This window comes from Rana temporaria, assembly GCF_905171775.1.
Source record: "Rana temporaria chromosome 4 unlocalized genomic scaffold, aRanTem1.1 chr4rx, whole genome shotgun sequence".
Taxonomy (NCBI): domain Eukaryota; kingdom Metazoa; phylum Chordata; class Amphibia; order Anura; family Ranidae; genus Rana; species Rana temporaria.
Genome location: NW_024404453.1, coordinates 1 through 17679, shown reverse-complemented (window position 1 = coordinate 17679; position 17679 = coordinate 1). Strand labels below are relative to the sequence as shown.

At 49.3% G+C, this 17679-nt stretch overlaps 1 protein-coding gene across 1 annotated transcript in view; it reads right to left on the bottom strand.

Moving 5' to 3' along the window:
* Positions 1-11427, bottom strand: part of LOC120921794 (serine/threonine-protein phosphatase 2A 56 kDa regulatory subunit delta isoform-like) — a 111718-nt gene extending 100291 nt beyond the window's left edge. Inside the window, exons 1-2 of the mRNA XM_040334298.1 lie at positions 10947-11427; positions 9506-9677 (exon numbers count right to left, since the gene is read on the bottom strand). Coding sequence (XP_040190232.1) covers positions 9506-9665 — 160 coding nt within the window. The 5' untranslated portion in view covers positions 9666-9677; positions 10947-11427. The remainder of the gene's footprint in view (positions 1-9505; positions 9678-10946) is intronic.
* Positions 11428-17679: the final 6252 nt, after the last annotated feature.

Here is a 17679-nt window from a genome sequence, read left to right as displayed (position 1 = left end):
GTGACACAAGAAGGATATTTGCACTGCGGATCATCATGTTTTTTATTGGAGTGTGATACGGTGTGGAGTCCCTCTCGGTGACACAAGAAGGATATGTGCACTGCGGATCATCATGCTTTTTATTGGAGTGTGATACGGTGTGGAGTCCCTCTCGGTGACACAAGAAGGATATTTGCACTGCGGATCATCATGCTTTTTATTGGAGTGTGATACGGTGTGGAGTCCCTCTCGGTGACACAAGAAGGATATGTGCACTGCGGATCATCATGCTTTTTATTGGAGTGTGATACGGTGTGGAGTCCCTCTCGGTGACACAAGAAGGATATTTGCACTGCGGATCATCATGTTTTTTATTGGAGTGTGATACGGTGTGGAGTCCCTCTCAGCTTCGGTGTCACAAGAAGGATATTTGCACTGCGGATCATCATGCTTTTTATTGGAGTGTGATACGGTGTGGAGTCCCTCTCTGTGACACAAGAAGGATATTTGCACTGCGGATCATCATGTTTTTTATTGGAGTGTGATACGGTGTGGAGTCCCTCTCGGTGACACAAGAAGGATATGTGCACTGCGGATCATCATGCTTTTTATTGGAGTGTGATACGGTGTGGAGTCCCTCTCGGTGACACAAGAAGGATATGTGCACTGCGGATCATCATGCTTTTTATTGGAGTGTGATACGGTGTGGAGTCCCTCTCGGTGACACAAGAAGGATATGTGCACTGCGGATCATCATGCTTTTTATTGGAGTGTGATACGGTGTGGAGTCCCTCTCGGTGACACAAGAAGGATATTTGCACTGCGGATCATCATGTTTTTTATTGGAGTGTGATACGGTGTGGAGTCCCTCTCGGCTTCGGTGTCACAAGAAGGATATTTGCACTGCGGATCATCATGTTTTTTATTGGAGTGTGATACGGTGTGGAGTCCCTCTCGGTGTCACAAGAAGGATATTTGCACTGCGGATCATCATGCTTTTTATTGGAGTGTGATACGGTGTGGAGTCCCTCTCTGTGACACAAGAAGGATATTTGCACTGCGGATCATCATGCTTTTTATTGGAGTGTGATACGGTGTGGAGTCCCTCTCTGTGACACAAGAAGGATATTTGCACTGCGGATCATCATGTTTTTTATTGGAGTGTGATACGGTGTGGAGTCCCTCTCGGTGACACAAGAAGGATATTTGCACTGCGGATCATCATGTTTTTTATTGGAGTGTGATACGGTGTGGAGTCCCTCTCGGTGTCACAAGAAGGATATTTGCACTGCGGATCATCATGCTTTTTATTGGAGTGTGATACGGTGTGGAGTCCCTCTCGGTGTCACAAGAAGGATATTTGCACTGCGGATCATCATGCTTTTTATTGGAGTGTGATACGGTGTGGAGTCCCTCTCTGTGACACAAGAAGGATATTTGCACTGCGGATCATCATGCTTTTTATTGGAGTGTGATACGGTGTGGAGTCCCTCTCTGTGACACAAGAAGGATATTTGCACTGCGGATCATCATGTTTTTTATTGGAGTGTGATACGGTGTGGAGTCCCTCTCGGTGACACAAGAAGGATATGTGCACTGCGGATCATCATGCTTTTTATTGGAGTGTGATACGGTGTGGAGTCCCTCTCGGTGACACAAGAAGGATATGTGCACTGCGGATCATCATGCTTTTTATTGGAGTGTGATACGGTGTGGAGTCCCTCTCGGTGACACAAGAAGGATATGTGCACTGCGGATCATCATGCTTTTTATTGGAGTGTGATACGGTGTGGAGTCCCTCTCTGTGACACAAGAAGGATATTTGCACTGCGGATCATCATGCTTTTTATTGGAGTGTGATACGGTGTGGAGTCCCTCTCGGTGACACAAGAAGGATATGTGCACTGCGGATCATCATGCTTTTTATTGGAGTGTGATACGGTGTGGAGTCCCTCTCGGTGACACAAGAAGGATATTTGCACTGCGGATCATCATGTTTTTTATTGGAGTGTGATACGGTGTGGAGTCCCTCTCGGTGACACAAGAAGGATATGTGCACTGCGGATCATCATGCTTTTTATTGGAGTGTGATACGGTGTGGAGTCCCTCTCGGTGACACAAGAAGGATATTTGCACTGCGGATCATCATGTTTTTTATTGGAGTGTGATACGGTGTGGAGTCCCTCTCGGCTTCGGTGTCACAAGAAGGATATTTGCACTGCGGATCATCATGCTTTTTATTGGAGTGTGATACGGTGTGGAGTCCCTCTCGGTGACACAAGAAGGATATGTGCACTGCGGATCATCATGCTTTTTATTGGAGTGTGATACGGTGTGGAGTCCCTCTCGGTGACACAAGAAGGATATTTGCACTGCGGATCATCATGTTTTTTATTGGAGTGTGATACGGTGTGGAGTCCCTCTCGGCTTCGGTGTCACAAGAAGGATATTTGCACTGCGGATCATCATGTTTTTTATTGGAGTGTGATAGGGTGTGGAGTCCCTCTCGGTGTCACAAGAAGGATATGTGCACTGCGGATCATCATGTTTTTTATTGGAGTGTGATACGGTGTGGAGTCCCTCTCGGCTTCGGTGTCACAAGAAGGATATTTGCACTGCGGATCATCATGTTTTTTATTGGAGTGTGATACGGTGTGGAGTCCCTCTCGGTGTCACAAGAAGGATATTTGCACTGCGGATCATCATGTTTTTTATTGGAGTGTGATACGGTGTGGAGTCCCTCTCGGCTTCGGTGTCACAAGAAGGATATTTGCACTGCGGATCATCATGTTTTTTATTGGAGTGTGATACGGTGTGGAGTCCCTCTCGGTGTCACAAGAAGGATATGTGCACTGCGGATCATCATGTTTTTTATTGGAGTGTGATACGGTGTGGAGTCCCTCTCGGCTTCGGTGTCACAAGAAGGATATTTGCACTGCGGATCATCATGTTTTTTATTGGAGTGTGATACGGTGTGGAGTCCCTCTCGGTGACACAAGAAGGATATTTGCACTGCGGATCATCATGCTTTTTATTGGAGTGTGATACGGTGTGGAGTCCCTCTCTGTGACACAAGAAGGATATTTGCACTGCGGATCATCATGTTTTTTATTGGAGTGTGATACGGTGTGGAGTCCCTCTCGGTGACACAAGAAGGATATGTGCACTGCGGATCATCATGCTTTTTATTGGAGTGTGATACGGTGTGGAGTCCCTCTCGGTGACACAAGAAGGATATGTGCACTGCGGATCATCATGCTTTTTATTGGAGTGTGATACAGTGTGGAGTCCCTCTCGGTGACACAAGAAGGATATTTGCACTGCGGATCATCATGTTTTTTATTGGAGTGTGATACAGTGTGGAGTCCCTCTCGGCTTCGGTGTCACAAGAAGGATATTTGCACTGCGGATCATCATGTTTTTTATTGGAGTGTGATACGGTGTGGAGTCCCTCTCGGCTTCGGTGTCACAAGAAGGATATTTGCACTGCGGATCATCATGTTTTTTATTGGAGTGTGATACGGTGTGGAGTCCCTCTCGGTGTCACAAGAAGGATATTTGCACTGCGGATCATCATGCTTTTTATTGGAGTGTGATACGGTGTGGAGTCCCTCTCGGTGTCACAAGAAGGATATTTGCACTGCGGATCATCATGCTTTTTATTGGAGTGTGATACGGTGTGGAGTCCCTCTCGGTGTCACAAGAAGGATATGTGCACTGCGGATCATCATGTTTTTTATTGGAGTGTGATACGGTGTGGAGTCCCTCTCTGTGACACAAGAAGGATATTTGCACTGCGGATCATCATGTTTTTTATTGGAGTGTGATACGGTGTGGAGTCCCTCTCGGTGACACAAGAAGGATATGTGCACTGCGGATCATCATGCTTTTTATTGGAGTGTGATACGGTGTGGAGTCCCTCTCGGTGACACAAGAAGGATATGTGCACTGCGGATCATCATGCTTTTTATTGGAGTGTGATAAGGTGTGGAGTCCCTCTCGGTGACACAAGAAGGATATTTGCACTGCGGATCATCATGTTTTTTATTGGAGTGTGATACGGTGTGGAGTCCCTCTCGGTGACACAAGAAGGATATGTGCACTGCGGATCATCATGCTTTTTATTGGAGTGTGATACGGTGTGGAGTCCCTCTCGGTGTCACAAGAAGGATATGTGCACTGCGGATCATCATGCTTTTTATTGGAGTGTGATACGGTGTGGAGTCCCTCTCGGTGACACAAGAAGGATATTTGCACTGCGGATCATCATGTTTTTTATTGGAGTGTGATACGGTGTGGAGTCCCTCTCGGTGTCACAAGAAGGATATTTGCACTGCGGATCATCATGCTTTTTATTGGAGTGTGATACGGTGTGGAGTCCCTCTCTGTGACACAAGAAGGATATTTGCACTGCGGATCATCATGTTTTTTATTGGAGTGTGATACGGTGTGGAGTCCCTCTCGGTGACACAAGAAGGATATGTGCACTGCGGATCATCATGCTTTTTATTGGAGTGTGATACGGTGTGGAGTCCCTCTCGGTGACACAAGAAGGATATGTGCACTGCGGATCATCATGCTTTTTATTGGAGTGTGATACGGTGTGGAGTCCCTCTCGGTGACACAAGAAGGATATTTGCACTGCGGATCATCATGCTTTTTATTGGAGTGTGATACGGTGTGGAGTCCCTCTCGGTGACACAAGAAGGATATTTGCACTGCGGATCATCATGTTTTTTATTGGAGTGTGATACGGTGTGGAGTCCCTCTCGGTGACACAAGAAGGATATTTGCACTGCGGATCATCATGTTTTTTATTGGAGTGTGATACGGTGTGGAGTCCCTCTCGGCTTCGGTGTCACAAGAAGGATATTTGCACTGCGGATCATCATGTTTTTTATTGGAGTGTGATACGGTGTGGAGTCCCTCTCGGTGTCACAAGAAGGATATGTGCACTGCGGATCATCATGTTTTTTATTGGAGTGTGATACGGTGTGGAGTCCCTCTCTGTGACACAAGAAGGATATTTGCACTGCGGATCATCATGCTTTTTATTGGAGTGTGATACGGTGTGGAGTCCCTCTCTGTGACACAAGAAGGATATTTGCACTGCGGATCATCATGTTTTTTATTGGAGTGTGATACGGTGTGGAGTCCCTCTCGGTGACACAAGAAGGATATGTGCACTGCGGATCATCATGCTTTTTATTGGAGTGTGATACGGTGTGGAGTCCCTCTCGGTGACACAAGAAGGATATTTGCACTGCGGATCATCATGTTTTTTATTGGAGTGTGATACGGTGTGGAGTCCCTCTCGGTGACACAAGAAGGATATGTGCACTGCGGATCATCATGCTTTTTATTGGAGTGTGATACGGTGTGGAGTCCCTCTCGGTGACACAAGAAGGATATTTGCACTGCGGATCATCATGTTTTTTATTGGAGTGTGATACGGTGTGGAGTCCCTCTCAGCTTCGGTGTCACAAGAAGGATATTTGCACTGCGGATCATCATGCTTTTTATTGGAGTGTGATACGGTGTGGAGTCCCTCTCGGTGACACAAGAAGGATATGTGCACTGCGGATCATCATGCTTTTTATTGGAGTGTGATACGGTGTGGAGTCCCTCTCTGTGACACAAGAAGGATATTTGCACTGCGGATCATCATGTTTTTTATTGGAGTGTGATACGGTGTGGAGTCCCTCTCGGTGACACAAGAAGGATATGTGCACTGCGGATCATCATGCTTTTTATTGGAGTGTGATACGGTGTGGAGTCCCTCTCGGTGACACAAGAAGGATATGTGCACTGCGGATCATCATGCTTTTTATTGGAGTGTGATACGGTGTGGAGTCCCTCTCGGTGACACAAGAAGGATATTTGCACTGCGGATCATCATGTTTTTTATTGGAGTGTGATACGGTGTGGAGTCCCTCTCAGCTTCGGTGACACAAGAAGGATATTTGCACTGCGGATCATCATGTTTTTTATTGGAGTGTGATACGGTGTGGAGTCCCTCTCGGTGTCACAAGAAGGATATTTGCACTGCGGATCATCATGTTTTTTATTGGAGTGTGATACGGTGTGGAGTCCCTCTCTGTGACACAAGAAGGATATTTGCACTGCGGATCATCATGTTTTTTATTGGAGTGTGATACGGTGTGGAGTCCCTCTCGGTGACACAAGAAGGATATTTGCACTGCGGATCATCATGTTTTTTATTGGAGTGTGATACGGTGTGGAGTCCCTCTCGGTGACACAAGAAGGATATTTGCACTGCGGATCATCATGTTTTTTATTGGAGTGTGATACGGTGTGGAGTCCCTCTCGGTGTCACAAGAAGGATATTTGCACTGCGGATCATCATGCTTTTTATTGGAGTGTGATACGGTGTGGAGTCCCTCTCGGTGTCACAAGAAGGATATTTGCACTGCGGATCATCATGCTTTTTATTGGAGTGTGATACGGTGTGGAGTCCCTCTCTGTGACACAAGAAGGATATTTGCACTGCGGATCATCATGTTTTTTATTGGAGTGTGATACGGTGTGGAGTCCCTCTCGGTGACACAAGAAGGATATGTGCACTGCGGATCATCATGCTTTTTATTGGAGTGTGATACGGTGTGGAGTCCCTCTCGGTGACACAAGAAGGATATGTGCACTGCGGATCATCATGCTTTTTATTGGAGTGTGATACGGTGTGGAGTCCCTCTCGGTGACACAAGAAGGATATTTGCACTGCGGATCATCATGTTTTTTATTGGAGTGTGATACGGTGTGGAGTCCCTCTCGGTGACACAAGAAGGATATGTGCACTGCGGATCATCATGCTTTTTATTGGAGTGTGATACGGTGTGGAGTCCCTCTCGGTGACACAAGAAGGATATTTGCACTGCGGATCATCATGTTTTTTATTGGAGTGTGATACGGTGTGGAGTCCCTCTCGGCTTCGGTGTCACAAGAAGGATATTTGCACTGCGGATCATCATGTTTTTTATTGGAGTGTGATACGGTGTGGAGTCCCTCTCGGTGTCACAAGAAGGATATTTGCACTGCGGATCATCATGCTTTTTATTGGAGTGTGATACGGTGTGGAGTCCCTCTCGGTGACACAAGAAGGATATGTGCACTGCGGATCATCATGCTTTTTATTGGAGTGTGATACGGTGTGGAGTCCCTCTCGGTGACACAAGAAGGATATGTGCACTGCGGATCATCATGCTTTTTATTGGAGTGTGATACGGTGTGGAGTCCCTCTCGGTGTCACAAGAAGGATATGTGCACTGCGGATCATCATGCTTTTTATTGGAGTGTGATACGGTGTGGAGTCCCTCTCGGTGTCACAAGAAGGATATGTGCACTGCGGATCATCATGTTTTTTATTGGAGTGTGATACGGTGTGGAGTCCCTCTCGGCTTCGGTGTCACAAGAAGGATATTTGCACTGCGGATCATCATGTTTTTTATTGGAGTGTGATACGGTGTGGAGTCCCTCTCGGTGTCACAAGAAGGATATTTGCACTGCGGATCATCATGCTTTTTATTGGAGTGTGATACGGTGTGGAGTCCCTCTCGGTGTCACAAGAAGGATATTTGCACTGCGGATCATCATGTTTTTTATTGGAGTGTGATACGGTGTGGAGTCCCTCTCGGTGACACAAGAAGGATATTTGCACTGCGGATCATCATGCTTTTTATTGGAGTGTGATACGGTGTGGAGTCCCTCTCGGTGACACAAGAAGGATATTTGCACTGCGGATCATCATGTTTTTTATTGGAGTGTGATACGGTGTGGAGTCCCTCTCGGTGACACAAGAAGGATATTTGCACTGCGGATCATCATGTTTTTTATTGGAGTGTGATCACAAAGAGTTTCCCAGAATAACGAGACTCGCTCTGTGTTCTCTGGTTTCACATGAAGACAATTTTAATGGTTTCTTCTCAGTCTTATATACAGTACAATAATGTGACATTATTCAAAGGGACAATGAGAACTCCACCCCCCTAATCACACACCAAGGCTAATTACTAGGGTTGTCCAGATACCGATACCAGTATCGGTATCGGGACCGATACCGAGTATTTGCGCTAGTACTCGTACTCGCGCAAATACTCCCGATACCAAAATAGAATACTTTTTTTTTTTTTGTGACATCGAACACAAATTGGATGGCACCATTGGATGGCACGGATAGGTGGCACTGGCATTGATTGAATGGCACTCATAAATGGATGGCACTGATAGGTGGCACTGGCATTGATTGGGTGGCACTGATGAGATGCACTAATAAGCTGCCTCCCTGCACTGATGCACTAATGGGCACTGATCTGCACTGATAGGTGGCACTGGCTAGCTGCACTTTTGGGCACTGGCACCGATGAGCTGCACTGACAGTAATCACTCCTTCAATGATATGTAGTTTTCCAGTACCGTATGCTAAAAAACAGCCCCACACCATGATGTACCAGTTCTTCATAATTCTAAAGAAAATATCTTTGGTCTGTATTGTGGTTTGAAAACGGTCACATGACATTAAAAAAAAGTATCGGTATTCGGTATCGGCGACTACTTGAAAAAAAGTATCGGTACTTGTACTCGGTCCTAAAAAAGTGGTATCGGGACAACCCTACTAATTACTTAAACATTCTAGACAGGTCGGCACCGGCCTATAATTATCATGTCTAATCACTGCACATTCCTTAATTAACAGCATAACAAACAAACCCATCACACACTGAGTTCCCAAGGTAGACGTTTCGTCTCCGCATGCCGCTTGACACCTATTCACACCTCTGAGCATCAATAGGTTTTAGACAGTGTTATCACACAATTAAAGGCCTTTCAAAAGCTAGCCTTATTTATCATATTAACAGTCTTCACAGAGAGATGAGTCACTATTGACTGGTTGGGTCACAATTAACCAACATCTTGCAGTGTCTCAAAATCCTGCAATACGAACTATTATTAATGTCCCATCTCATGTTATACATGAATTATGATTCACTTGCCACCCCATGCCCAAAGGGCACAGGGTGGGCTCAGACCCAAGAGTTATCAGTGACGCTGACACAGGAGTATCCCCCATCCTCACAAAGTCTCTGGGTGTCCCGGATCATTCCGTTACAGGCATATTTTATGTTAAGGGGGAAACATAAGGGGACATCTGATGCAAGGGGGACACCGACAGGAAAATAACCCCCTCATGCTGCATTTTACAAATTGAGTGAACTCGGTTTCTATCGCATTAAACAGAATTTCATTTTTGTTGTTTTAAGTATATTCTTGTTTTGAAACGGGGGGGGGGGGGGGGGGGGGGGACACGACATGGGAGGCAGGGCCAGCCGCCGGGGGAGGGGACATGACATGGGAGGCAGGATTTCCTTGGGGTCGAACATGATTTATTATGGGTACTACAGAACTCCGCCATAGGATGACTCTCCACCTTTGCTTCATTGTAGGCTAAAGGTACCACCATGACATACAATTGGGGGGGGGGGCAGACACACAATGACAGAGAATGTCTCACCTTTCAGGGGGGGCAGTTTATGGAGCTCCCTATTCCTGCTCAGGCTGAATCTGGAAGAACTCTGTCTGCGTTCCCTCTTCACCACCTGCCCACCACCGCCATATTGGATCTTGTTGAGCTGGGTCGGAGGAGGAGCGCTGGGGCTGGGCCGTTTGTTCATTCCTGGCTGTACCTGTATGAAGACAATTCCAAAATTACACACAGCGGACTTCTACTACAAAAACAAAGGTAAATCTACATAACACTCATCAGGGAAATCCCAACTCCAGTCAGAAGTCCAAGGGTTAAACGTCCTCCTACTTCCTGGAGACGCGGCAGATCTCCCTGGGGGGGGGGGGGGGGTTCGGGCTTTGAGGTTCTGCCTCAGGGGGACACGGGGCAACAGTTTACTTTTAATACTGACTATGCAATCATTGAGGGAATCTCTGAAACAGGGACACAGAGACCCCAACCCTTCCCCCACCCCATCCAAAACACCCATTGTTACCTAGTAACACAGTTTCCAATCATCTTCCAGGACAGCAACATAACAGACAAATCAGAGGTGTCCGTCTCAAGTATGAGAGGGTGCGGGGAAATCTAGATCTCAGGTGTGTGCCGTCCAGGAGGATGCAGGGAAATCTAGCTCTCGGGTGTGTGTGCCATCCAGGAGGATGCTGGGAAATCTAGTCCTCGGGTGTGTGCCATCCAGGACGATGCTGGGAAATCTAGCTCTCGGGTGTGTGCCATCCGGGACGATGCTGGGAAATCTAGTCCTCGGGTGTGTATGCCATCCAGGAGGATGCTGGGAAATCTAGTCCTCGGGTGTGTATGCCATCCAGGAGGATGCTGGGAAATCTAGTCCTCGGGTGTGTATGCCATCCAGGAGGATGCTGGGAAATCTAGTCCTCGGGTGTGTGCCATCCGGGAGGATGCTGGGAAATCTAGTCCTCGGGTGTGTATGCCATCCAGGAGGATGCTGGGAAATCTAGCTCTCGGGTGTGTATGCCATCCCGGAGGATGCTGGGAAATCTAGTCCTCGGGTGTGTATGCCATCCCGGAGGATGCAGGGTTAGTGGGGGTATCAGAGGGAATCCCCAAGAACCTCCTCGGTTAGCTGCAAAAATTGTGCCTACAGGCGATTCAGGAAACACAAGAAGTGAGGGGCTTGAGCTGCTGGGGAATGCTAACCTCTCTGTGTTTGGGTTTTCTGTAGGTAGACAAAGCCGATATCAGGTGACCGTCCCGAAAAAATAAATAAATAAAAAAAGGCGTCCATTGGAAGTATAATAAACCCCCGACAGTGTCCATTGGAAGTATAATAAACCCCCGACAGTGTCCATTGGAAGCATAATAAACCCCCGACAGCGTCCATTGGAAGTATAATAATCAGCATGCGCCACCCACACCCTCAACGCCCGCCATCAATGCGCCCGTGCGAACCCACGCCCGTATTACCTACCTCTTCCGAACTCCCTCCGCCTTCCTTGCTGCTCTTCACCGTACTTCTAGCCGGCACTGGCTTGACTGGATCCTAGAAAACACAAAACACAGCCTGAAGGAAGGTCCATACACTACACACAGCCTGAAGGAAGGTCCATACACTACACACAGCCTGAAGGAAGGTCCATACACTACACACAGCCTGAAGGAAGGTCCATACACTACACACAGTCTGAAGGAAGGTCCATACACTACACACAGTCTGAAGGAAGGTCCATACACTACACACAGCCTGAAGGAAGGTCCATACACTACACACAGCCTGAAGGAAGGTCCATACACTACACACAGTCTGAAGGAAGGTCCATACACTACACACAGTCTGAAGGAAGGTCCATATACTACACAATACACTACACACAGCCTGAAGGAAGGTCCATATACTACACACAGTCTGAAGGAAGGTCCATACACTACACACAGTCTGAAGGAAGGTCCATATACTACACACAGCCTGAAGGAAGGTCCATATACTACACACAGCCTGAAGGAAGGTCCATATACTACACCTTGAAACGAGGTGTGAGAAACTTACCTGGTCCACGCCGAGGGAGAGGTCAACTTGTCTCAGCGTGTCTTCCGGGTATCGCCGCTCCAGTGCTGTGATTGGCTGGAGCGGAGATGCTGTCATTCCTGTGCATGCGCGCGGGAGACTTACACACCTGGGAAACTGACGCTTGATGTCGGAAGGCCCAGGAGGCACCTATTGCCCTGGTCGAATGTGCCGTGACAGGAAAGGGAGGCGCCTGCCCCTTTAGGCATAAGCCTGGATCACGATCCATCTAATCCACCGAGAAATGGTGGCCGACGAGACCGCCAGCCCCTTCTTAGGACCAGCTACCTTCACGAACAGTGTGTCCGACCTCCGGTACGGAGCCGTAGCAGACAGATACACCCGCAGAGCTCGTACCACGTCCAAGGAATGCAACGCAACCTCTCTAGGATGCGACTGCCGAGAACACAAGGATGGAAGTACAATGTCCTCATTTAGATGAAACGCCAAAACAACCTTCGGAAGAAACGAAGGCTGCGGGCGTAGCACCGCCTTATCCCTGTGGAGGATCAGGTAGGGGGACTTAGAAGACAAGGCCACCAATTCAGAAACCCTCCTGGCAGATGCAATAGCCACCAGAAAGGCTACTTTGAGAGAGTGTCAATAAGGGCGGAGGGGGGTGGGATCTCCCTAACGTTCTCAAACTGAGGTTTCTGAAGCACCAGATTTAAATCCCACGGAGGTAGTGGTGGCCGAACCGGAGGGGCCACATGTCGAACCCCCTGCACAAAAGTACTCACCAATAAATGAGCTGCCAGGGGCTGAAGAAGGCAAGGCCGATATCTGCCCCTTAACGGTGCTTAAGGCAAGCTTTTGATCCACTCCACGCTGCAAAAACAGCAGAACCCTGGAGATCGAATATGTACGCGGACGCCACCCCATCTCCTCACACATAGAGATGTAGGCCTTCCACGTGCGAGAAGATGACTTCCGCGACCCTTAGCATAGTGGAGATTACCGAATCAGACAGACCTCGGTCCCTTAGCACCTGACCTTTAACAGCCATGCCATTAAAGCCAGTGACTGCAAAGCAGGATGAAGAATGGGACCTTGCGACAGAAGATCCTCCTGAATCGGTAGTCGCCAAGGAACATCTGCCACCATTCGCACAAAGCCGGCGTACCAGGGACGCCAAAGCCACTCTGGGGCAATTAGAGTCACCGGAATCAACGAGGCAGACGAGGGAGAAGTTTTATCAGGAGGGATCCTTGGACCTGGCCACAAACCTCAGTACCTTACAATTGAGTCGAGAGGCCAGGAGATCCAAATCTGGCGTGCCCCATTTCTGGCAAAGGAGTTGAAAAACCTCTGGTAACGACCACTCCCCTTGAGCCAGCATCAGACGACTTAGTCTGCTTGCCAGTTTTCTACACCCCGGAATGGATACGGCCGATAGAGCCGGCACGCGCCGCTCTGCCCACCACAGGATGTGAGAGACCGCCATCGCTGCAGCCAAACTCCTTGTTCCCCCTTGATGGTTGACATACGCCACCGCCGTGTCGTTGTCCGACTGGATCCTGACTGGGCGTCCCTGCAGCCTCTGTGACCATGTGGAGAGGCACCGCCTGATCGCCCGAAGTTCTAGCACATTGATCGGTAGGCGGGATTCTTCCTGCGTCCAGCGACTCTGTGCCGACTGTACGCCCCAAACTCCCCCCCAACCATTTAGGCAGGTGTCCGTCATGACTACCGTCCAATGAAGGGGAAGGAATGACTTCCCGGACTGAAGGGCCGGAGACCTCCGCGACCAGATCAGGGAATCCCTGACTAGCCGATTTACCAGAATTTGACAATCCAGAGACAATGGAGACTTGTCCCATTTGGACACCATTGGTCTTCCTTCTGCAAGACTCGAGTGTGGAACTGAGCATACGGTACTGCCTCCAAAGTGGCCACCATGAGACCATGAGGCAGAGCTACAAATTGGTAGTGGTCGTCCCCGATTCTGGAGTGCAGTGATCACAGAGAAAACTGATTCCATCCTGAACCTTTTTACCTTCACAAAGGTGTTGAGTTCCAGGATTGGACAGACCCGTCCTTCTTTGGGACTACAAACAGATTGGAATAGAATCCCTGAAACCTTTCCTGCGGCGGTACTGGAACTATCACCCCGCGCCTCAGCAGGTCCTGCACTGCCCCCAAACAAGGTGTCCCGGAAGAAGATGAAGGTTCGAGGGAAAAAAAAAAAACACACACTCTTGTAACCTGATGAAACCACTTCGCAGTCCCACTGGTCGGAAAGCAGGGAGGCCCACCGAGTCGCAAACTCCCGAAGGCGACCCCTCCCCCACGTGAGAATCGGGGGCAAACCTTCAGGCTGTCGTGGATTTGTTCGCAGGCTTGCGAAATCAGGGACACTTCTGTCCCTCAGCAGGCACCTCGTCGGTCTGGGGACGCTTACCCGCCATTCTCGGGCGGACCAAAAAAACACACTTCTTAGATGCCGGGTCCACAGACCAGCATTTTAGCCAAATTAGGCAACGGAGCACCACAGCAGATACTGAAGCTCTAGAAAGCAAAGGAGCCGTATCTAAGGCCGCATAGCAGACATACTTGAGGCCATGCACCAACTGGTCTGCCAGCTCCACACAGACCGGGGAAGCCTGTTGCTCTTCCAACTCACGGTGCAACAATTTTGCCCATTCAGTAAGCGTCTGGGACACCAGGGCCAAAGCCAACACTGGCCGCAAATGCTGACCCCTCCACCGTAAACATGGACTGGGCAACCGCCTCTGCCCTCCTATCGGCAGGGTCCTTAAAGGCCGGGGGCCCCTCCACCGGAATCGTGGTCACCTTATTTAACCTGGATACCGGGGGGTCCACAAATCAGGAGGAGATGTCCATTTTTTTCAGGAAACTCTCCTCAAAAGGTGCAACGCACCGCCATGCGTTTTGGGACCGAGAAGGCCGTTCCCATTCTTTGTAAATAAACTTATCAAAATAGGTCAGGTAAGGAAACACCCTAGCCGTGCGGACCAGCTTGTGAGACCCAGAAGGCACTGACACCTCTGTAGATGCCCCCGTTGTATCCTCCATTTTTAGGGTATTGCGCACCACTGTGATAAGCGCTCCTACAAGCGCCCTTCCCTGCGCTGACCCGACACGGAGTCATCCTCACTGTCCGAATGGTCCGCATCCTCTGACACTTTCCCCAGAAGACTGTGGGAGGAGGGGGCAATTTTACCCCCCCTGCGCCCGCACGCCGCTTCCACCCTGGCAACAAAGGACTCCAGGACCACTGACAAAGTGTCCATAGTCACCGCAGGTGCAGGGGAGACGGTTGCTACCAGAGGGATGACTGGCCTTCTGACGCCATGCTGACACCCGCTAGGGACCGCAGGCCAATTACACCAAAGTCCACCCTCCTAGCTGCCACAGACTGGCTGCGCCGCCCCACCATCTGCTCTCCCTCACGAGGCGTTCTGTGTAATTTGCGCCGTTCCAGAAGGAAAGCCAGCACTAGAGGCAAAAACAAGCTGTGACTACAAGAAAATGGCCACCGGCTGCCTCAGCAAGAAACCGCCTGAGGCTCCGAAAAGATGTCCGCCGGGCTTCCTGACTAAGGCTACAGGAAAATGGCCACCTTCCTGACTATAAAAAAAAAAAAAAAACAAACACACACACACACACACACACACACACACTACAGGAAAATGGCGCTACCACGCTGCTCCACGCGGTGGTCTCCCACAATGTATACACCAGAACACCCCCACAAAGTTTAAAAAACAGGGAAGAGCGCAAGCGGCCCCCCAACACAGCCCCCTGAAGACCCCCGTAAAGCCACGCAGCGGCCCATGCATATGAGCAGGAGGGGGAGGGACGGGGAGAGAAGAAGAGGAGAATGAGAGACCCCCAAATGGACCTCCCAACTGTTCCGTCCTGCTGAGACAGGTGGAATCATACTTACCCTCCTGTGGGGACTGCTGGACGCATTCCGCAGACAGACCCATCACCCAAGGAGTACGGGGTGGCTGTCGGCCCGGCACACTGTGACACGGACAGCAGTAGCCCGGTCATATGTGTGCCCCAGAGCAGCATAGATCTTACCGGCCACCCCTGGATCAGACGGGGCCTGTCGTGGCCGGCCAGCGCGTAGCTAGGGTCTTTCACCCAGCCCGGCTGTTGATAGTAGATCACAGGAATTAAAAAACCCGGGAAAAACTGAAAAAAAAAAAAAAAAATCTCCAGGACCAATGGTCCCCACCGGGAGCCAGGTCCTTCTACACTAGGCAGAAAAAAACGGAGCTGCTGGATGCAGTGTGAGGGGTTATAGCCAGTAGGTGGCGATATAACCCCAAGGTAAAGATTTAAGTGCTGTGTCCGTCAATGAACGAAAGAGAAAAATGGCCTGGTCATGAAGGGGGGGGGGGGGGGGGGGGGGTGTTAAAAATTTCCGGGGCTGAAGTGGTTAAAGTGCCCCGCCCACCTGGACTCGCGTACAAAGGCGAACACACGCGTTGGTTCCATACACATTGCACCTCATGTGAGATGTCCGATCACCAGACCTCGAAAGGCTCCGATAGCGTTGCTTGCCGCCATGCCACGTGCGCACACAAGTTTAACCGCTTACGGACCAGCCGCTGCAGTCATACTGAGGCAGGCTGCCTCCGCGGACCATCGTAGCTGTACCTCGGTCGCTTTAAGCAGGCAGGCCAACCACGAGCGCTTGCGGGCACGAGAGGCGGGACAGGGACGTGTGTGTGTGTGTGAAGACACACCCCCCTGTTCTGTGAGGAAAGGCAGATCGCGAGTTCCTAATAGCGGGGAAACTCCATCTGTAATTTCCTCTGTCAGTCCCCTCCCCCCACAGTTAGAACACACCCAGGGAACACAGTTAACCCCTTCATCACACCCTAGTGGTTAACTCCTTTGCTGCCAGTCACATTTACACAGCAATCAGTACATTTTTATAGCTCCGATTGTATAAATGCGTCTGCCAGAATGTCGCAGTCCCGGGGGAAAATAAATAATTTTTTCGCAGATCGCCACCAAAAAACAATAATAATAATAAAAATGCCATAAATCTTTCCCATAGTTTGTAAACAATAGAACTTTTGCACAAACCAATCAGTAAACGCTTATTGCGATAAATTACCATAAATATATTGAAGACGTATCGGTCAAAACCGAGGAAGACATTTGTTTTTTTTATATATTGGGGATATTTATTGTCGCTTTATTTTATTTATATCGCAAAAAATAAAAACCGCCGAGGTGATCAAATACAACCAAAAGAAATCTCTATTTGTGGGAAAAAAGGGCGTCACTTTTGGTGGGAGCCACGTCGCACGACCGCGCAATTGTCAGTTACAGCGACGCAGTGCCGAAAAGAAAAAAAACCCACCATTTTATTCACTAGGGTCTCTGCTAAAAAATATGCATTTCATCTACACGCGGCATCCCATAATGACACAGAATGGTAGAAATGTCGGGGAATTGGGTGGCGTCGGCAGCAATTCCCTCCTGGAGGATATTTGGGGCCACAATCTCTACGCACCGCAATCCGGGATCTCCTGACACTCTTCTTAGTCCGGCTGGAGGGGGGCGGGGTCCGTGGACAGTCAGGCTGGATGGGGGGGGGTTGGCCATTTTCAGATTTCTCCAGAGATGTCCAATAGGGTTGAAGTCCAGGGCTCTGGCTGGCCCACTCTAGAGTTGCCCCCGAGCCCCTCCTGGGTTGTCCCGGCTGTGTGCCGAGGATGGAAGGAGACGTTTCGGCCCAGAGCTGTGGAAGAGATTCTCATTGAGGAGATCTCTGTACTTTTCTCTCAACCCTGACCAGTCTCCCAGCATGACTCTACCACCACCACCCTTCACAGTTGGGATGGTATCGGGCAGGTGAGGGGCGGTACCTGGTTTCCTTCAGACAGAACCTTTAGAATTGAGACCAAACACTTCAATCTCAGACCAGAGAATCTTCTTCCTCCCAGACTGAGAGTTTAGGGCAGAGGTCATGAACCCCGTCCTCAGGACCCACTAACAGGCCAGGTTTGCAGGATAACTGAAACACATCACAGGTGATATCATTTGCTGCTCAGTGATTGCATCTCCCCCAAGGAAATACATAAAACCTGGCCTGTTAGTGGGCCCTGAGGACAGGAGAGGACCGCTGCTCTAGGGGCTTTCATGCGTTTGC